The sequence below is a fragment of the Triturus cristatus genome, chromosome 3_1 (genome assembly GCF_964204655.1).
Source record: "Triturus cristatus chromosome 3_1, aTriCri1.1, whole genome shotgun sequence".
Classification (NCBI taxonomy): Eukaryota; Metazoa; Chordata; class Amphibia; order Caudata; family Salamandridae; genus Triturus; species Triturus cristatus.
In genome coordinates, this window is record NC_140583.1 from 449,747,935 (window position 1) to 449,768,589 (window position 20,655).

A 20,655-nucleotide genomic window follows, 5' to 3' on the forward strand; every position below is an offset into this window, starting at 1 on the left:
TGCGGGTGTTAGATACAACAAGAGAGTCTAACGGTAACTGGCCTTTTATGTATACAGGGTATGTAGGAGCAGGCTTGTATTTTGTATCCACCATGGGTGCCAGTATTCTGGCTCTAAATGGGTCCTTGAATACCTTGCCGGTATGTTTTAACATGCCCTTTAGTATGGGTACAGTGTTAGAAGACCTATGTGAGTGTGTGAATGTTTCTACAAGGAAATCCTCTTCTAGAGGGTCTGTATGTAGTTCCACCCTGTGATGTTGGGCAGTCCTGTTGATAAGTTGTGTAAAGCCAATGTTGTCATCAGGTGGGGAAGGTCAGGAGGGATACAGGTCAGGGTCATTAGGATGATCTGGATCCTTATCATAATCATCCCAGGGATCAGGGTCATGTGGTATGTCCGGATCTTGTGGGGTATGATGATAGACATACCCATTCCCATCCCCCAAATCGTCATCCTGTGAGTCAGGTGACATTAGAGGTGGTGAATTTGAAGGTGTAATGTGTAGATTGGGAATACGAGGAGGAGAGGGAGGTATATAAGGGGGAGAAGGGTTAGTACCCATATCTCTATTTTTCTTCATAGGTATAGGGACATCTTGTGGGAGGTCTAACTTCCGTTTTTTAGGAAGATTAGGTGTCCCGTTTTTGGATCAATACTAAGTCTTTTCTGTTTTGGATCCAGAGGTGTGTCTTCGGATGGAAGTTCCTTGGCAGGAGTACCTGTTCCCTTAGGAGTGGATTTCGGCATCGAAGATTTGGGCTCAGTGTCTTTGGGTGCTGAGTGTTTGAAATGCGAATGCTTAGTTTTAGCCGCTTTAGGTTGTAGAGTTTTCAGAGTTGTATGTTTCGGCTCCGAACTTTTCGGGGCGGAGGGTGTCGGCTCCAAGCTTTTAGGTGTAGAGTGTTTCGGCTCCGAGGCTTTAGACTTGGACGATTTGGGTTCCTCGTCTTTTATTTTGGAGGGTTTCGGCTCCGTGTTTTTCGTGTCAAAGGTGTCTTCGGTGCCGACGGTGTTGGTTCGGCAACGGAATGGGGCCGGCTCGAACCCGAGCCGGAATGCGGGGCATCTGAAACTTTTTCTCGGTGTCGACTGGAGGCTGAGGGCGAGGGTGATACCGGAGCCTTATCTTTTGTTTGAGTGGGCACATGGGGATCTGTACTCATAATACGTGGACCCAGAGTGACGTTCAGGTCTTCCTCCAAGTCGAAGTCAGCTTCGGACATGGAGACCAGTTCTTCTTTTTCTTCTTCGGCTTCTGCGGCAGGACGGTGTTCTTCTTCTTCGCCGAAGATGTATGGTACGGAGCATATGTAGGTTTGTGGTACAGATCAGGTACAAATTTGAGTTCATAAATGGTAAGTACAACATCCAGAAAAGGGAGTTGGGTGTGTCTGTAGTTGAATTTATTGGTTGGATGGATATTGTTGACATAGGATGTAATTCTTCCAATTATCTACTTTTTGCATTCCATACTATAAATATATAATCAATGTATCTTAGACATACTAGTGATCTGATGCTAGAAGTAGCAAGTATAAGTTTCTCTTATTTGCCCACAAAAATATTCGTATAGGATTGAGCCATCAATGTGCTCATGGAAGTCCCTTGTATCTGCAGATACTATTTACCATTGAAAGTAAAATTGTTGGAACATAGGTAAAGCCGCTATTACATGGGGTGATAACGACAGAATACTTAAGATCTAATGTTGCTCCCAGGGGCCTCGTAGTGAACAATGCCCCGAGAATTTTTCAAGAGGATTCTACATTTAGACAGGAGTAGTCACTAATAGCCTGGCACTGCACCTGTGATTGGCTGGTGCTTATTATAAAAACAGCCAAGATGCTTTCAGAAGCTCTGACCATAAAAATGCAGATGACTGATAATCAACTCAAGACCACGGTACAGGTTAAGGCATACAAGAAAAGATTAGAAGAAATCAATCAAGAAATGACACACTTTAGGGATTTCCTCTCACAGTTGAAAGCACAGAAACTTCAGATGGACATGAAAAGGTTCTCCCACGAGAAAGTATATCCATACTGCACCAGAATACAAACCCCAGTTTGAAAAGGACAATGATAGGGAGGATTACCTTGGATGAAGTGGAGCAAGAAGGAAAACGGGGAGGCAGAGGGAAAAGAAAACTCTGGTAAAGTGGAGGGACCGCATACAACAGCTTTTAATGACCCTCTTACCAACCACCCCTCCCACCTCTACCAGAACAGTACATGGGCTGAATGAACCAGTATACCCTAGTAACTTCCTTCAGGCCTCCTTTCTACAACAGAGAACCTTTTTTAGGGATAGGTCAAGGGCAACAAAAAGGAAAGAAGAAAAGGGACGCCCGGGTCCAATGGGAAGAGAACAACCAGAGCATGCAAACTCAGAACACAAACAAGAAACCTCCACCTGCACAGAGTACCAGTACAACCTAGCGGTGAAATGAAGCAATAAGGAGTTGAAAGTTTTGAATGAGGGATTGGGCTTTGTACCATCTCCTATATTGGACAAATTCAAACTCCATTGCTAATTGGCCGTGTTTTTCAGGCGCCTGAAACTGAGAGCCTTTTTTGGACAAGTAAAGGCAGACTGTGACAGGTCTTCGTAAGAAATCAAAATTCTGCCCCAGGCATATAAGACTGTAGTTCGAGGGTGTGGGGTAGCGACGGTCGCAGGCCATAAAAAAAAGAGAACCGTAAGCGGTTAGAAGATATAGAACTGGAGGTGGTGGATCTTGAACGCAACCTCATCGCGTGCGACTCACCGGACACTCCCCATAGGCTTGCAGTGAAACAGAGGGAATATCATGATATAGCTAGAGAGTCGACCCAAGCGCTCTACCGCTCTACTCAATAAAGGGTCTACGAAATAGGAGACAAGGCCAGTAAATTATTGGCGTGGCTGGATAAGCGAGTAACCGACAGCAGGTGGGTGGCAGAAATTGTGGCCCCTGACGGAGAGAGGCGAAGTGACCGGAATGGAATTGCAGAACTTTTTGCTGACCACTTTGAGCGCCTCTACATCCCTACGTCCACTTCCACACAGGAAGAGGCCGCCAATTTACTTTCTACCCTCCCTCTACCGAGGTTAGACCCTCAGGATGTAGCAGACCTTGACGCCCCACTTGATCCAGAGGAAGTGTCTAAAGCTACTGGGGCACTGCGCTCTGGGAAGGACATGGGTCCTAGTGGCCTCCCGATTGAGCTATATAAAGCGGTCTCATCGACACTGGCTCCATACCTAGTACGAATGTATGATGAAAGTGCAGAACAGGGGAGTTTGCCGGAGACTCAGCGATTGGCTAATATCGCTGTCATATACAAAGAAGGGAAACCCCGAGATCAATGCAGTTCCTATCCACCAATCTCCCTCCTTGACCCAGAGGTCAAAATCCTAGCTAAACTCTTGGCCGTTCGCCTATCGCCCCACCTCCATAAATTGGTACACTCGGATCAATCCGGTTTCATGCCAACAAAAAACACAGCGCTTAACCTCCGTCGCCTCTTTGTAGTGTTGGGCAGGGCCTCCACCTTACAAGAAGACGCAGTGTTAGTGTCCTTGAGCACTAAAATGGCGTTTGATATGATGGAGTGGCCCTTTTTATTTGCCTCTATGGAAAAATACGGTTTTGGCCCACGCTTGGCCTGGGTGCATTTATTGTATACCAAACCTTTGGCCCGAGTTTCTGTTAATGGTGGCAGATCAACAATTTTTGAGCTGGGGAAGGGCACGAGGCAGGATTGCACCCCTGTCGCCGTTGCTCTTCGCTCTGGCGCTAGAGCCCCTGGCGCTGTGGATTAGAGGAGACCCGTCTACCCGTGGGCTGAACTGGGCCCCGGATTGGTCGGATAGAATATCACGCCGATGATATTCTTTTATATTTGGCCAAACCTCGGTTTTCGCTCCATATAGTGCTCCACATTCTAGCCCTTTTTCGGAAATACTCGGGCTATACTATCAACTGGGACAAGTCCTTGGTACATGTCCTTAGTGGAGCTTCCTCCAGGGCGGTACTGCCAGTATTGTTACGGATGGCTTCCGCTACTTGGGTGTTTATGCCACAAAGAATTCAGAGGTCTTCTACAGAAGCAATCTCCTCCCTCCCCTGCAATGCCTCCAGGCAGACGTGCAGCATTGGAGGACGCTGCCTCTCACCCTACTTGGTAGAGCTGCCCTCTTCCAAATGATGGCGCTTCCCCGCTTTTAATACGCCCTACAAAATGCACCTTACCCTATCCCACCACAATCATTTTTAATGATTGATTCCGAGGTTCGTTCATTGCTATGGGATGGCGGTACTCCCCGCATCGCCTTAACAAAACTTTTACGTAGTTGGTATGATGGTGGTATTGCACTTCCTGCAATCAAAACTTATTACTGGGCCTCGCAATTGGTGGCCCTTAATCACTGGGCCCACCTCCCCACCACGGACCCATCGTATAGAATGGATCGGTTCAATATGGCGGCGGGCAACTATAAGAGAGCGCTATATATAGGGCCCAAGCACCTACCATTATGTCCGCCCACTTCTACCAGGGTCTCACTCTAGCATACGGTCACCGCCGCGTTAGGTTGGAAGGGTAAAATCTCGCGAGCTACTCCACTGCTGGAATTCTAACATCTGGGGATGCTGTCGAGTCCACCCGGATTTGATAAATGGGATTTGATCGGCCTTTCTGCGGTAGGGGACATGTGGGTTGGGGGTGCGGTGGTTCCATTCAATGACTTATGGGCGAAATATCAAGTGCACGAAGGGGAGACATTCCGCTATCTACAAGCATGCAGTACGCTAAATAAAGCCATTCCCAAGGGCTCCGATCTGCCGGTTTCATCACATCACCTCTAGAGGACCGACTACTTGACGACTATCTCCCAGACAAGGCCATTTCCCTAACTTACCGCAAGATAATAAACAACTTACCTGAACCACTTGACAAACTCCGCATGAAACGGGTTGACGATCTAGGGGACATACCGGACGAAGACTGGAGGGAGGCCCTGGCATCTCCTAGGGAGGTAGCAATTCGGTCCCGCTTTAAGCTTATACAACTTAAAGTCCTTCATAGGGCATATTACACCTCCACGGCTCTAGTCAAAATGGGTTTAATTACCTCCCCACTTTGTCCTCGTGGCTGCGGCTCCTTGGGTACCTTCCTACATCATTGGTGGGACTGTCCGATTTTCCAACACTATTGGACTGAGGTTCTATCTACCATGTCCCGAATATGCCAGAAATTGATAGTTCCCTCCCCTAGGCTCTGTCTCCTGAACATTTGGGATGCCACCGATCTTAATCGTAACGAACAACTGTGGGTCTTCTTGGGCTGTATTGTTGCAAAACGAAATATTGCCAGAACATGGAAGGGGGGAGTGATACCAAAACGTTCAGACTGGGCTGGGGACATGGACTGGTGCATGCAGGCCGAAAGGGTGATATATGAAAGTAGAGGCTGCCCAGGCAAATGGACAAAGATGTGGGGGCCCTTGGAACGAAGATAGAGGATTTCTATGTACCCCCGTTTCTGCTGACACCACATACAATGTGGACAGGGAGTCACCTTAAGGATTATTGTCATTCTGTGCTCGTATTGTCACTGTTGTAATTTATTTTCATTTTTTCAGTCGTAAATGAGATATGTTTATCCTAGATGATGTGCTATTCCTGGAGATTGCTCCTTTTTAGTTTGTTTTCTTTGCTGTATTGTTGGTTTAGGTTTTCTTAACAAAAAAGATTTATAAAAATAAAAATTCTGCCCCCTACTTTGAAATTCTGACCTTTGAACGGGTAGTTACAAGGGAAGTGGAAATGATTGATCCAATGAAAATCAGAACCTTCCACAACATGTCAAAAGAAGAACACACACAACTGTCTGAATTGAGATCGGACCTAGAGATCACAATCAAACCTGCAAACAAGGGAGGTGGGATTATGATCCAGAACACCAAATTCTACAGACAAGAATGTCTTTGCCTACTAGAGGACAGGAAGAATTTTGTAGTTCTCGAACCACATTCAACCCCTTCAATTCTGGGATAAATGAATAACATGGTAGAGGAGGGTGAAACAGGATCGCAAAAAAACAAAGCTCAATTACTAGTGAATACAGATCCAATAATTCTGCATTTCTTTATCCTGTCCAAAATGCATAAGAAAAAAAGTCCTCCCCCGGGCCATCCAATAGTTTAAGGGATAGTCTTTGTATTAGAGCCATTATCAAGGTTTTGTGATCGCTTTCTACGTCCCATGGTACAGTATACACCAACATACCTGAAGGATACTAAGGATCTTTTGAACCTGCTCAAGGATATAAGGTTCAATGCAGAGAATAACCTCTTCATAAGTTTGAACATAAGAGTCTGCACATCAATTTGCCTCAAGGGAATATCATAACAGTTTTGGAGGAACTCCTATACTTTAGAGATTAGAATTATTCCACCCCATGACATTTTGTCATGGAATGCGCAAAGATTGCCTTGACAAACAATTACTTTGAATTTTAGGAAACGTTGTTTCAACAAGTACACGGAACATCAATGGGCAGCACATTTGCCCCATGAGTGATAGGCCTGTATGTACACCATTGGGAACAGGAGAGAATAGTCACCAGTAATCCTTTTGTCAACCAAATAAAACTATGGAAGGAGTACGTGGATGATATTTTAATTGTGTGGGAAGGTGACCAAGATTCATTGTCCCCTTTCCTTCCATGGCTGAACTCCTTGTACCCCAATTTTAAATTCACCCACACAGCCAACAAAAAGGAAATGGTATTCCTTGATGTAAGAATGTCAGTGGAACATGGAACGCTACATACAGGAACGTATTACAAACCACCAGTCAAAAACAACCTGCTTATTTTTGACATTTTCCTTCCCAGATTATTAAAAGAAAACCTACCATGGAGAGTTTCAACATCTTCATAGAAACTGCAGCACAACAGGAGACTTCCAAAAACAGCAGATACATTAACAAAGAAACTTAAAGCAAGAAACTATCCAAAGAAGAACATACAGAGGTCGAGGAAAAGAGCACGTAATCAAGATAGGGAAGCTCTTTTAGAAAACATACAGAGGAACCATGAAGAGGAGAGAATGATTTGTCACCATGTTTAACAAAGCCTCGAATCTTAGAGAGCCCTATATGAGAAAGAACAAAGGTGGAGCTACCGTTTGTCATCTCATACAACAGGATTAAATGATGAGATCCCATGGATGTCACTACATAGAATCCCGACTCATCCTTACACATAAATTGGAGATTATAGGCCATTCCTAGAAACCCAGCATCAGAATAACATAAAGTACAAGAGTGTAGCATATGAGTACCCACATCACAAGGTTCCTCCCCCTTTTTTTTATATTTTCACTAGATGATAATTATATCCCTTAAAAACAGAGTCTGTGTACAAAATCAAATATGAACACGGACAATAAAAGAAAGACAGAGCCTTGGAGAGAATTAATACCAGAGTCGAGTTTATATAAGACAGAATCCTAGGAAGTCTTAGACATGGGAATCTCTATGCAGCAAAGTTAGAATATTTGCACCATTGTTTACATATAACAAATCCAGTAGGCAGTAAACTAGAGTCTCCCAATTGAGAACATTTGGGTGACTGTCTATACAAAACGAGAAAACCTAGCAGCAGAACAGCCTCCAGTGGCACTCACCTAATGGTACAGCAGCACGTCATCATGTGAGGACGCACCTAAGTCACACGACTCAGAGAAACATTGAGTACTTAAGGCCAGGCAAATATACCCATGCTAAGATCCTGGGGAATGAGGAACCAAATAGCTTCACAGCCAGCAAAGGACCTTTGAGTAAGTCGGGCATAAGGGGAGGGTTTGATGGGCCCTATGAATAGGAAAACCTAGGCCATGAAACTCTTATGGATGTTCTTTTACCTATTTGTTAACAGAGTTTGACTACAAGGTCCACCTGCCGCCTTACCCTTATTAAGCTCTAAATAGGGTGCAACTAAGTAAAGGGAATGAACAAAAATCACACTTTATAAGCATGATGAGCATAGCACATACAATAGCTTGGTAATTTCAAGGTTAATACTTGCACACTGCATACCAACCTAGTGCATGCAAAATATGTATGCACATGTTTTTGGAGTAACTGTGATGGAGAGTCACACTTTGTACTGCTTACACACTGGTCCCACTTGATGTCAAAAAATCACAGGGATTACTTGGACCCTTGTATAAGGATACACACAGATATTGTTATAATGTTGTGCTTGATTAAATATTTCTTTCTCTCCCATACCTACAGAGAAATGTGAACTTCGAGACAAAATGGGCTGGTATGTATGGCATGTACTAGTATGGTGGAAGGAAGTTTTGCAATTGAATGCACACGAACAGGATACTAACGGGATCCTAGTAAGGTCCTGGTAAAAGCCAACTAGCCTGGTGAGCTATTGGTGTGATGGCTGAAACATACTGACCCACGGATACAGAGAATAGCAATTTCCTTAGTGCATCCACACCTGTTTTTAACTTCCTCAGGGTACCCTTTCAAAATAAAATGAATCCTCAGGACACCCTAGACTATTTTAAATCTAGGATTACATCCAATAACCAAAGAGCTCCCTTGGCTACCAAGGTTGAGCCCATTCAGATACACTAGCTATCTGGACGAGGACACTATGATGAAGCATGCCACTTGGAAACCCAGTGGGTGAGAGTCCTTTCAATACCATAGGGTGATCCCTGACTGGTTGGGAGAGATAGGCTAAGCACAGTAGGGCTTCCCTCCTGTTGTTTTTATAGGATTTATGGATAACTTTTGCAAAGTTGGTAAGAGCTGTGGTTAAAGGTTTTTCACAGACGAGCTTCAGTAAATGCATTAAGACCATCTGCATCTGGTATGCTGCTGTATAACAACGCAACGTCAAATGTAGCTTGCAGAGTGTCATCTTTAAATGTACAGGTTTGGTTTATCTTTTCAAAAATCTGAAGGAAGTGACTGAAACCCTTAACAGATGATGGTAGTTCCTGGACAACGGCCTGAAGTTGCAGATCAACAAACAAAGATAGTCTCTCAGTGACAGTATCATTACCAGAGATGATGGGACGTTCAGGATTGGGAATTTTGGGAAGCATATAAAATCCCCAAGGTCTTGGTTTAGGACGAACCAGTACATCTGCAGTTTCAATAACGAGATTTAAACTCCTGTACTTTACAACCATGCCCGATTCCCTTCTTAATATAATAACTTACTTTCATGACAACTACTACAACACTTTCGCCTGCCAGTTTCATATTGACATCCATTCTCTGAAGAAAGAGCAGTAGAGCTTTTCTTTCTTCACTGGAAATGCTATCAAAAATTATTTTTGGTGTTGATTCCTTGAGGAGTTTATTAATGGATAAAATGTTTGTATCAAGAACTTTCCTTGGTGAAGGCTACTAAAAGTTTATTAGACTTGCAAAAAGGCTTTGGTCTATCGATGTGTACATGAGTGCCCTCTTTACATACAGAGTGTGACAGGTGCTTTCCACTACAGACTCTGGTTGTAAGAAGAAGCCTGGCAGCTCAACGGTCTAGTTCCTGTGAAAAAACAAAACCACCTTGGGCAGAACTTTGGGGTTGGTCTTAAGAACTACCCTATTTTTGTGAACCTGGTTGAATGGATCTTGTCCCGTAAGAGCTTGGACCTCACTAATGCATCTAAGAAAGGTCATTGTGACTAGGAAAGACACCTTCTAAAACAAGAAATATATTTCACAGAAGACTAGGGCCTCAAAGAGAGGGCCCTTGAGTCATGTAAGGACTAAACTGAGGTTTCACACAGATGCAGGTGCCCTCCATGTAGGGTTTATTGACTGGGACTCTAAAAAGTTTTGAAGGTATGCCGCAACTGCGGTTAAGTGTAAGTGTACAGAAGTGTAGGCCAAGGCCATTCTTGTATAAAAGTGGGAGGTAAGAAACCATATCCTGCACAAAAAACGTAAAGGGGTCCAACTATTTAGAGATGCAGAAGTGCATGAACCTTTTCCACATCGCCATTTAACTGGTTTGATTAGTGCTTTTCATGCTTCCCATGGGATAAACATACCTTCTTCTGGGAGATGGAGGCAGCCAAACTCTAGAAACTTAGGTGCCAGATTTGGAGGTTCAGCTGTTTGGGATCTGGGTGTGTGAGCCTACCCTGTTGCTGAGTGAGAAGGTCTGGCCTGAGCGGGAATTTGTTGTGGGGAATTCAATACCAGGGCTGTTTCACCCAAATTGGTGCCACTAAGATGATGGTCATAGATACCTGCTTCATTTTCCTCATCACATACAGGATGATGGGGAGAGGTGGAAAAGGGTACGCAAAAATGACAGACCAGCTCATCCATATGGTGCACTGCCCAAGGACTGTGGGTGTGGGTACCTGGACGAGAGGTTTTGGCATTTTGCATTTTCAGGTGTGGTGAAAAAGTCTATGGCTGGAGGTCCCCCACTGCTAAAAGTATTAGTGAAGTACTTATGTGTGGAGTTCCCACTCGAGGACTTGTTGACACATCCTGCTGAGCAGGTCGCAAAGCCAGTCTCATCTCCAGGCAAATGCTCCATGAACAGATTAATATTGTTCCAGGTTGCCCAGTGCCAAATTTACTGAGCAAGAGCAGAGGAGCTATGGGGAGTAGGCAACTGTCTGCTTATGGATGTAGAACATGGCTGTCATGGTGTTCATCCTTATTTGTACTGTTTTTCCCCGTACAAGTGAAAGAATTGCTTTCAGTGTTAACCTGGTGGCTGGAAGTTCCAGGTAGCTTATATGGTGTTCGTGGTGTTGAAGGGATTCAGTGCCTTGAACAGTCATTTCGTGTAGGTAATCTTCCCATCCCAAGAAAGATGCATAGGTGGTGATGGTCACCTGTGGAAGGGATTCTAGAAAGGGCATGCCCAGCAACAGGATGCTGCTGCTGAACCAAAGCAGCTGAGCCCTGGTCGTTACCAACAGTAGATCGTCCCAATGCCCTTATAGCAGGCACATGTGTAACCTGGCATATTGTACAATCGCTATGCAAGAAAACATCAATTCCCAACATCTTCATTAGGGTTTCAATCGCGATGGGACAGTATTCCTGAAATAAAGGCAGAAGCTGTTAGAATACTTTCATACTCCATTTGTTGGGGTATGCTTTTCCTGTTACTGCTTTTGGAATGGAGTCGAGGACGGGCTGTACCTGCTGCGGATGAAGATGCAACTTTATTGCACTGATGGTGAAACCTAGGTTGTGAAGTAGGGACACTGCTGTTTGAGTGTGTGTACTAGGCATTATTGTTTGCCGCTGCTCTTGATCTGCCAATCTTCTATGTATGGAAAGGCTGTATTGAATTTCTGCCCAGGTGAACGACCACTATCGCTAGGCACTTTGCAAACAATCCTAGAGCTGTTGTGACCATGAAGGCTAACACTTGCAACTGGTGGTGTTACCCTCTTACCGCAAACCAAAGTTACTGGTGATATACTGAGTAGATCAGAATGTGAACGTACACGTCTTTCAGATCCAGCGATCTTGGTGTAGTAGCAGGATGACATCCAGGAGAGGGGCTGAACCTGCTCAATGGTTGGAGATCGTGCATCGGTTCCCGCAAACTGTTCTTTATGGGTATCAAAAAGTACAGAGAGAAGACCCCGTCCTGTGTTGGTCTACAGGTACTTGTACTACGGTGCCCTTTGCTAGAAGAACATGACATTTTTTCTCCAGAAGGTGAAGGTGGTCTGCACTTAATCTGTGGCAGTGGGGCAAATGTTGGGAGGAGTTTTGTGGAATCTGAGGCAGTAACCCTTCCTGTATAATGAAAAGGACTCATTTGTCTAATGTGATATTTTACCACTGAGCAAGGAAGTGCTTCAGTCTTCCCCTGGCAGGTGTGATGTTGTCGAGGGGAAGGGAGGGAGAGTCACTGTTTGCCAGCAAAGGCTCCCCTTGCTGAGCCACTTCTTTAGGCCTCTCTTTCGAAGATCTTGGGCTGCTGAGGGTCCTGAAAGGATTGTTGGTGTTGTTGGTATGAGAATGGGGGTCTCTGAACGGAGTCCATTGATTTTGGACCACCTCCGTTTTGTTGCCTGCAAAAAGGCAAATCTGAAATTGGGGGTCTATAGGACGTCCACAGATTTGGAAGACTGTATCCTTTCTGACTTTGAGCACATGGTGTCTCAACAGAAACTCTACATCAACAAGGGATATTCAAGATGTGCTATTGCACCTCAGGGCAAAACCCTAAAACCCTATCCAGATATGCCTGCAGAGGAGGGGGTGCTGGTATTCACACCTTCTGCTGCTGTATTCACTGCGTCAAGGTGACACAATGTTTGTGGTGGGCCTCGGAGGTGATTTACCAGCTACTCCATTATTCCAGTTCCTCCCAGTGGTACTGGTCATGCCTGTCTTTGTTTTTTTTTTTTACTGATCCATGTGTGTTTAAATGTGCCTTCAGGTTGCAGTATTTCCAAGTCAATAGTACCTTTCCTTTGAACCAGTATGAATCACATTTTCCAGTAGTCTGCATTAAAACGAAAAAGGGTTTCTAAAACTGTTCTATGTTTATATGCCAGCTGGTAAGGACACACATATACTGTTCTATTAAAATTGGATAATTTATTTTTAGACTTTTTAAATGCAATTGCAAGCTTATGACTGAAACGTTTAGGTAGTGGCAATGTGCTTTTTATTTTGTGTGCTTGCATTGCAATAAAAAAAGTATTAATCATTGTACCAAATTGCCAAGACCAGACCTATTGCCTTTGCAATGCTTGTTTCTATAGTTGTGCATGTCTTGTCCTTCCCAGAGCATCACAGCATCAAATAAGAGAATCTTGTGAGGCGAAGTATGAGGTAACGCATCAACTATGTGATGTCATAGACAGTCACTTTCATTACACCTGGCATTTTGGGAAAATGGCGCTCATTATCCCAACTATGTATTGAGGTCTCAAACGTTTGATCAGATGGGCAGCTTAATATAGCACAATAGCTAAAGAGTGAGCTGGTTCTGATTTTAAAATCCTTTATCAGGACAAATATGTACAGTGCACTTTCACAAAAATCAGGAAATAATTATGAATTGACCATACCTTCAGGGTCTTAGCCTTAGAATTTGGGGCTTCGTCTACACGTTTAATGGCCAAGACACTTGCATCACGCTTGGCTGCTTCTTGCTTTTTCTGGAGTTCTTCCTCCTGTCTTTCTCTTTCTTCCAGCTTTTTCCGAACCTCAGCTTCTTCATATCTAGTTTAAAATTAAATTTTTCTAGTTTTAATCAAATGACTTCACTAAGAAGAGCTTAAATTTCCCTTCATCGAATTAGCCAGAAATATGCATTTTTACCAAATACTGAAACAGCGTACTGACAAGTTTAAAACAAACTCTTAACTGCTTTCGAGATTAAAATATTTGTAAGGATTGGAAGCCCCATGGCAATAGCAGTTTTATACTGCAAATTCTTTAGGATTCATGTGTAATACAATAAAAAGATGGTTACATTCTCATGGCAACTACCTAGCACAAAGGTTTCAAAGAAAAGAATCTCTTGAGGACCTAAATACAGAAGTAAGAAAAGAGTATGTTTTAATGTAAAAAGAAAAATGTCATATTTAGTGTTTTTGATACAGTATTATCATTAAACATGTAGTTACCTTTCATGTATTATGTGTTTCTTTCATACGACAAAAGACAAGGACTACATTTTTTAACATCATAAAACAAATCGTGATTTTCACATTTGCAACTTTAAAGTAGGACAAATTTCCAACTAATGTAATTAGAACTAAGCAACTGAACATATGTTTTATAATATTAATATCTAATTTTTTTATGGTTCCTAATAAAACTCTTCTGAAATTGTTTATTAGAGTTACTGTTGCTAAACAGTTGCTACTATTAATGTTACTCAATTTATAGACCTTTAGAAAGATTAGTCTGCCTTCCCAGTATTCAAACTTGAGACTTGAAGATATATGTTAGATGATCACTTTTAAACTCACTGACCATTCTGCCAAATTTGAAAGCAATTCACTTTAACGTAGTAATATGCATCTATCCGATCAGTTAAAGTCCTTAATTTTTGGACGGCAGCCCATGCCATCGCACAAGGCTATACAAGGCTGAGGAGTTTAGAGTACAGCACCAAAAGGTTATTTTCCGCACAGAAACCTTGTTATTTTTTCTTATTTACCAACAGCTACCACATCTTTCTTCGACCGAATGAAGGACTTAGAAACAATCTTTTGCATACACACACTGGTGGAAACTGGAGCTGAGCACATTGATAGATTTACAGCTAAGAGTTTCATGGGTAGGTAAGCTTTAAATTGTCCCTCCAAAGACGGTGTTTCATACAAAAGATAGAGGTTAATTTTACACGTCATTACGGACTCCCATAGGAGTTAAATATTTTGAAACAGTGTAAGAAAATTGCTTTTATGTTGGGATACAAGGCGATATTATGGTTAAAGGGGAACAAAAGTGGCAGTACCAAGTGAGCAGCAGAAAGGATGTTTATTTGTGCGCTCCATGAGGGCCCAAATTTCCAAGCTCATCCTCTGCTTGAAGCATTTTTGACTGTTTGGTGCGCGAGAAGAAGCCTCACCACCCTCTATTACAGGAGCCTTTGAGTTGGAGGACCAAAATCTATTACAGGATGCTTTGAGTTGAAGGTGGCAAGCATATGTGAGATAGAAGGGCTTAACAGGAACTATTGTTCGTGGTAGGCCTATCAGTCAAAGAGATATTAAATTAACTTCAAATGAACATCAATCTTATATCCTGAGTCATATGGCAAAAAAAAAAATAATAATTAAATGGGAGGGCAAATATGGGGCGGGACACATATGAACATTGCAAGTCAATTAATTTATTTTAAAATATTCAAAAATATAAGGATACGGTGCTCACAGATAAGTGAAAAGGAAGCATGCTGTGATAAGTGAAGGAGGGATTTATAAAAACATACATCGTAGTGACAACATAAGAAAACTCCTTATACACAATTTACACAAATTAGGAGTTCAAGTGCAGCTGCCTATTTTGGGAGACACGTACTCATGGTGTGCACTTGGATGCCAGTAGTGTCATGACCCAGATGCATAACAGAGTTGTAGTCTCCCCCATGGCCATCGGCCCCAAATGAGTCTTTTAATAGGAGGTTGGGCAGCCCCTGTAATGTACCTTCAATGAATGTAGGAGGAGCATAAACGCTTCCTATAGCCCAGGAGAACCCCTCTATTTGCCTGGATATATTAACCCTGTGTGCAAGGGCAACATGCTGAACCTTTCCCATTGCCACAGGAAAGGATTTGTGCAATAAAATGCTCGCCCCTCTGGAGCCAGATCTCTGTACTGGGGTGAATGTATGACATTGTTCTGCATTCTGTCCATTAACTGTTGTTTTTGCATTTGTCACCCAGAGTGGGACGGGTATGCCTAGACATAGGTCCCGTGCTCTCCATGTCATTGGAATCAAGCTATCCTGGCTGAAGAGTGGTGAAACCCCAAAACCCGTCCTAGGATGCTTGTTTCCAGTCCAGGGAGGACCTGGCTTGGCAGTTCGGGCTGGACTGTTCCCATGAGGCACAGGGTCAAGACTAATTTGCATATGGCTGGGTTCAAATTGGAATGGCATGGTGAGCAAAAAAACGATGGATTTAGGCCCAGATCTCTGTGCTAGGGTGAATGTATGACATTGTTCTGCATTCTGTCCATCAACTGTTGTTTTTGCATTGGTCATAGGCAAGTTGCAAACCCACAACTGAACCATTAAATGACCCAAAATCGGGGGGCGGAGCTTGCCTGGCCTCAAGATCGCCGCTTAGCTAAAGAGCTCCGTGAGAACCGTCACAACTATCCTGAAGGAATCCTGGTTACAGACTGAGGACACTTAATATATTGATGCGCTTCTAATCACGCTGTGCAGCAGAGCAAGAAAAACGTTTTTGAGTGCTTTTTGCTTGCTGGACCGCAGAGCATGACAACGAAGCAGATATGGGCGGGGGTGCGGCCTGGCTGTGGTTGTGTAGGCATGCCCGGACCAGTGTAGCGGAGGTGAGCTGAGACGACTGTTAAGCTAAAGTCGCCGAGGTCGTTGTCGGCCACGCCGAAAGTGAGGAGCGATTGGCTGACCGAACTCGGCAGCTGGAAACCTGCCTACAGAGTTGCGCTGCGATGCAGATTAGGCCCGTGCAGCTGAGTCACTAGCGAAGCCTCTGTGAAAGTGAGGAGCGGCCTGGGCTGAGGCCTGAACTGCGGCCAGAGCAGGTGTGCGGCCCTGAGGGCGGGCGGTAACTATCCAAGACTGCCAGCTGACCAAAGTTCCTGCTGGGCCCTCCAGCCCAAAGAACGCTGTACGAAGGGTCCGGGCAGCTGCGAGGACTGAGACCTTTGGATCAGCTTCACGTGGAGAGTGACTAAAATTCTGAGGTGAGGTGTGGGCTAAAGATGGAGGTATGCTGATTGCGTGCTGTGCTGGGACACTTAGCTCACCCAATTCGCTAGAGGCAGACAGAGCCAGAACAATTTAATTGCAAAAACAGCAGAGAGGGTACAGGTGAGGTGCTGCCATAGATACCATAGGAGGCCCGACCACTGCTGGGGCACCCCCTCAGAAGTCCTCTCAACGGGCATAGAAGCTGGAAGAACAATGCGCGAGTGCCCAACGTTTGGCATTGGGTGAAATGGTGGTCACTCTGGCACCGGCGCCTGTGGGGTTAAGCACTAAGTGCCTCCGGAGCCAAAATGGGGAAGCCTGACAAAACACAATCTAGGTTGCTTTTTGAACAACGCAAATCAGTCAGAAACAGAGCAGAGAAGACGACGCTGAAAATGAGACAGAAGTGCGAGAGGCTTCAGGGTCAGAACTGGGGGATGACCTGCGCAAAATACTTTAATCAATGCAGCAAAGCCTCTCAACCATTAATGGAAAAATCGATTCACTCTCGTACCGCATGGATCACATGACGAACTGAATAGACAAGCATGTCGAGACAATCGACATGGTGGGGCGCAGGGTCTCAGAAATTGAGGAGCTACAGATTGAAACCACAAATGCTCGGAAGCACAATGGGAAGCTAATGGATACTCTACAGCTCAAGACCGAGGACTTGGAGGCACGCTCTCGGCGTAATAACTTGTGTATAGTTGGCTTGCCAGAGTCCACCCCACAGTCAACATGGAGCCATTTGTGGAGAAATTGCTTAGGACACTACTGGGCTGAGACACCTTCTCCAACATCTTTGTTCTAGAGCAGACGCATCATTCTTTGGCACCTAAGCCACCAACTGGGGCTTCCCCACGTCTGCTCATTGCTAGAATATTAAACTACAGAGACAGGTACTCAGCACTACGAAAGGCAAGAGAGTTGAAGGCACTTAGCTAGGATGGATCCGAAATATCACTTTATCCGAATTTCACTATAAAAGTACAAGAGGCGATGCAAAGATTCGCCCCAGTGAAGAGGAAGATAAGAGACTTAAACTTTGAATACGCAATGCTTTATCCGGCTCGTCTGAAGGACACATTCGACGGCAAAAGAAGATATATGCAGACCCTAACAACCTGCAGCAGGCTCTCGAACATATAACACAGCCCAATCACGGCAGACAGACGCCCGTAGTGGACAAAACCGAGGAGCTGAGCACTAACTCACTGGATCGAAATGACTGACTGAGTTGAGCCTTCTACCCGGACAACACTAATGGTGCTAGAACTGAAATACAGAAGTCAGCCTGCGGAATATGGTGGTATGTGTATAACCTCGAAAGTGAGGCGGAGCCCCAGTCCCTCTAAGTTTAAGACTAAAATACATTATGGTTAAGTGTGGAGGGCATAGAAGTATCTAAACGCATAATGATCTGATGGACAGAAAATAGAACTGGAGGAGATATACGTGTACATGTGATGTTAAAGTATGCTTAATGTATTGATTAAGTCAAAGTTAAGGTAACAGTCTAGATATAAGTAACTTGATGGGTGAATGCACCTGGGCCATTATAAGCGGTCGGGCACTTTCCTACCCGATGTGCATCACACAGTTAAATGGGACGTTAAGAGGGGGTTCGTTCACAGGGGGGGGTGAATAAGGGCGGGCACAAGCAAAGCATGTCAAATTTGGGGAGCATGCCATGGAGGGGACGAGGGGGGTATAGAAGATGTAAATAGTACATGAGATAAGTAGCCCAGGGAGTATGATCAGGAAAGAATTTGATAAACAGCAAAGGTACGGTGAAAATGGTTATACACTATGAGCGGAGACAAAGAAAGAGACCTGCCTAGTGATGCACGAGGGACAATGCTAAATTTTTTAACATGATATTTTACCGGGTTGAATGATACATGCAAAATAAGTAAGGTGGTATCATATTTACATAGACACCAAATTGATGTAGCAATACTGCAGGAAACCCACCTCACGCCTCACACTGGGCTGCTTACGCAGAAAAGAATGAAGGGAGATTGTGTAGCAGTTGGTTTCACTTCACACACGCGAGGAGTGTTATCATGGGTTAAACAGTGCTCCAATATTAAACTACAGACATTAGAAGTGGACCCGGGAGGTAGATATATAGTGGCTCACTGCCGCAGAGGCCCCTTCTGTGTGAGGCTGGTGAGAATATATGGACCTAATTATAATGATCCACAATTCTATCGAAATCTGCATAACAAAATTGCTACATACACTGTGATGCCCACACTCTGGGGGGGCGATTTCAATTGTGTTCAATCCCCCTAGCTAGATATGTCAAGAGGGCCAGTCCAGCAATGTTCAGCCGCAGCTAAGGCCATGGCTGCAATAGCGGAAGCAGACGATCTACAAGATGTATGGCGTCATTGTGACCCCCAGAGGGGAGAGAGTATACTCATTAATCATCTGCCTACGATATCCATATGCGCATTGACTAGTGGTATGCCTCACGAGAACTGATCCCAAACATAACAGATTGCAAGCACCTGGCCTGTGCATTTTCAGATCACTTGCCGGCAAGAATACGGATAGAAATAGATGAGATAATATGCAGGGCCCGGATGTGGCACTTTCCACAGTACTCGCTGCTGGATACAGCGCTTAGAGAAAAGCTCTCACAGGAAATAGAGCACTATTTTAATAGCAACCTTGTCAGCGTCCGTAAGATGGCAACTATCTGGGAAGCAATTAAGAGCTATATTCGCGGGGTGGTCATATCGAAACATTCTGGGGTGCTACGTTCCATTAGGGAAAGACTACAAAAATGTGAAGCGGAAATAGCAAAGCTAGATAAGGAAACGCCGAGAATCTTCACTCCGGAGGTGCTGGGCTTCATTAGAAGCAAGATATACCAATGCAACAAAGAAGCGCGAGCAGAGGTGAACCACCTGGACAAGTATGTGACTGCTATGGTATATGGGGAAGGCGAAAGACCCAGCAGCACCCTGGCAGCAATAAAGATAATGGACAGCCAATGAGCGTCGATACACAACACAACAAAAATAGCAGATAGATTTTGTGAGCATTATACAGAACTATTTACATCCCGTCCCGAGTGCGGAGGAAACGGCAGAAGAATACTCCGCATACATTAAATTGAGCTGGTTGACGGCCGCAGACAGGGAGAGGCTGCTGGACCCCCCTACTCCCGACAGAGATTATTGCCGCGCTAAAAGATATGCCCAGCAAAAAAGCCCCGGGCTCGGATGGGCTCACTGGTGCCTTTTACAAGGAGTATCAGGACCAGTTAATACCGCACCTGGTAAACCTATTTGAAGAAATGGCCAGGGACAGTGTTATGCCACCCACAATGAGGTAAGCAATATTCATTACTTTGCCAAAGCCAGGAAAACCTGCTGAAGTGTTCATCATTTAGGCCTTTGTCTTTGCTGAACACTGACATGAAATTATACGCAAAAGTGTTGGCAAACAGAGTTGCTCCTCTGCTCCTCCTAGTCGTAGCCCCTGAACAATCAGGATTCGAACCGGGTCGGTCGCTTACTAGTAATTTGCAAACGATATTTTACACAATTTATCACCTTGATCCAACAATCAGAGCTGCAGCAGTATTTTTGGATACCGAAAAAGCTTTTGATTCAGTGGAGTGGGGGTTCGTGATGGCAGTGCTTAGACGAATAGGGGCTGGGGAGGTGTTCCATTCAACTTGTCCAGGATACACGTGAATGGACTGTTTTCTCGCCCAATAAAGATTACCAGCCGTACAGAGGTACCAGACAGGGATGTCCCCTCTCCCCCCTGTTGTATGCCCTAACAGCAGAACCACTAGCATGCGCCCTTAGGCAGTATCATGGCCACCTTCAATTAAGGTTCCCTCTATACACACTAATACTATCTGCTTACGCAGACAATACGTTATTATATGTGCGTAATCCTGAACGGACCCCAACGCCTATTCTACAGGAAGTGGAGCGATTCGGGCAACAATCAGGCCTTAGAATAAACTGGAATAAGTCACTACTGTATCCACTAACTGCAAATATCACCCCACACCAGGCGGATTATCCAATAGCATGGACTACAGATTCCATACAATACCTGGGAATGCAGATCCATACAGACACGGAAGAGGTGGTCCATGCGAACTACGGCCGGGCCATACAAAAACTCACTGATGTGATCGAGAGGTAGATTAGGCTACCGTCGTCCATATTGGGGGACATAT

General features: G+C 44.4%; 1 protein-coding gene across 1 annotated transcript in view; it reads right to left on the minus strand.

Annotated features, from left to right (window-relative positions):
• The window catches only part of USP8 (ubiquitin specific peptidase 8), a 724,285-nt gene that overhangs the window by 543,998 nt on the left and 159,632 nt on the right, over positions 1 to 20,655 (minus strand). The window contains exon 4 of the mRNA XM_085644251.1: positions 13,093 to 13,246. Coding sequence (XP_085500377.1) covers positions 13,093 to 13,246 — 154 coding nt within the window. The remainder of the gene's footprint in view (positions 1 to 13,092; positions 13,247 to 20,655) is intronic.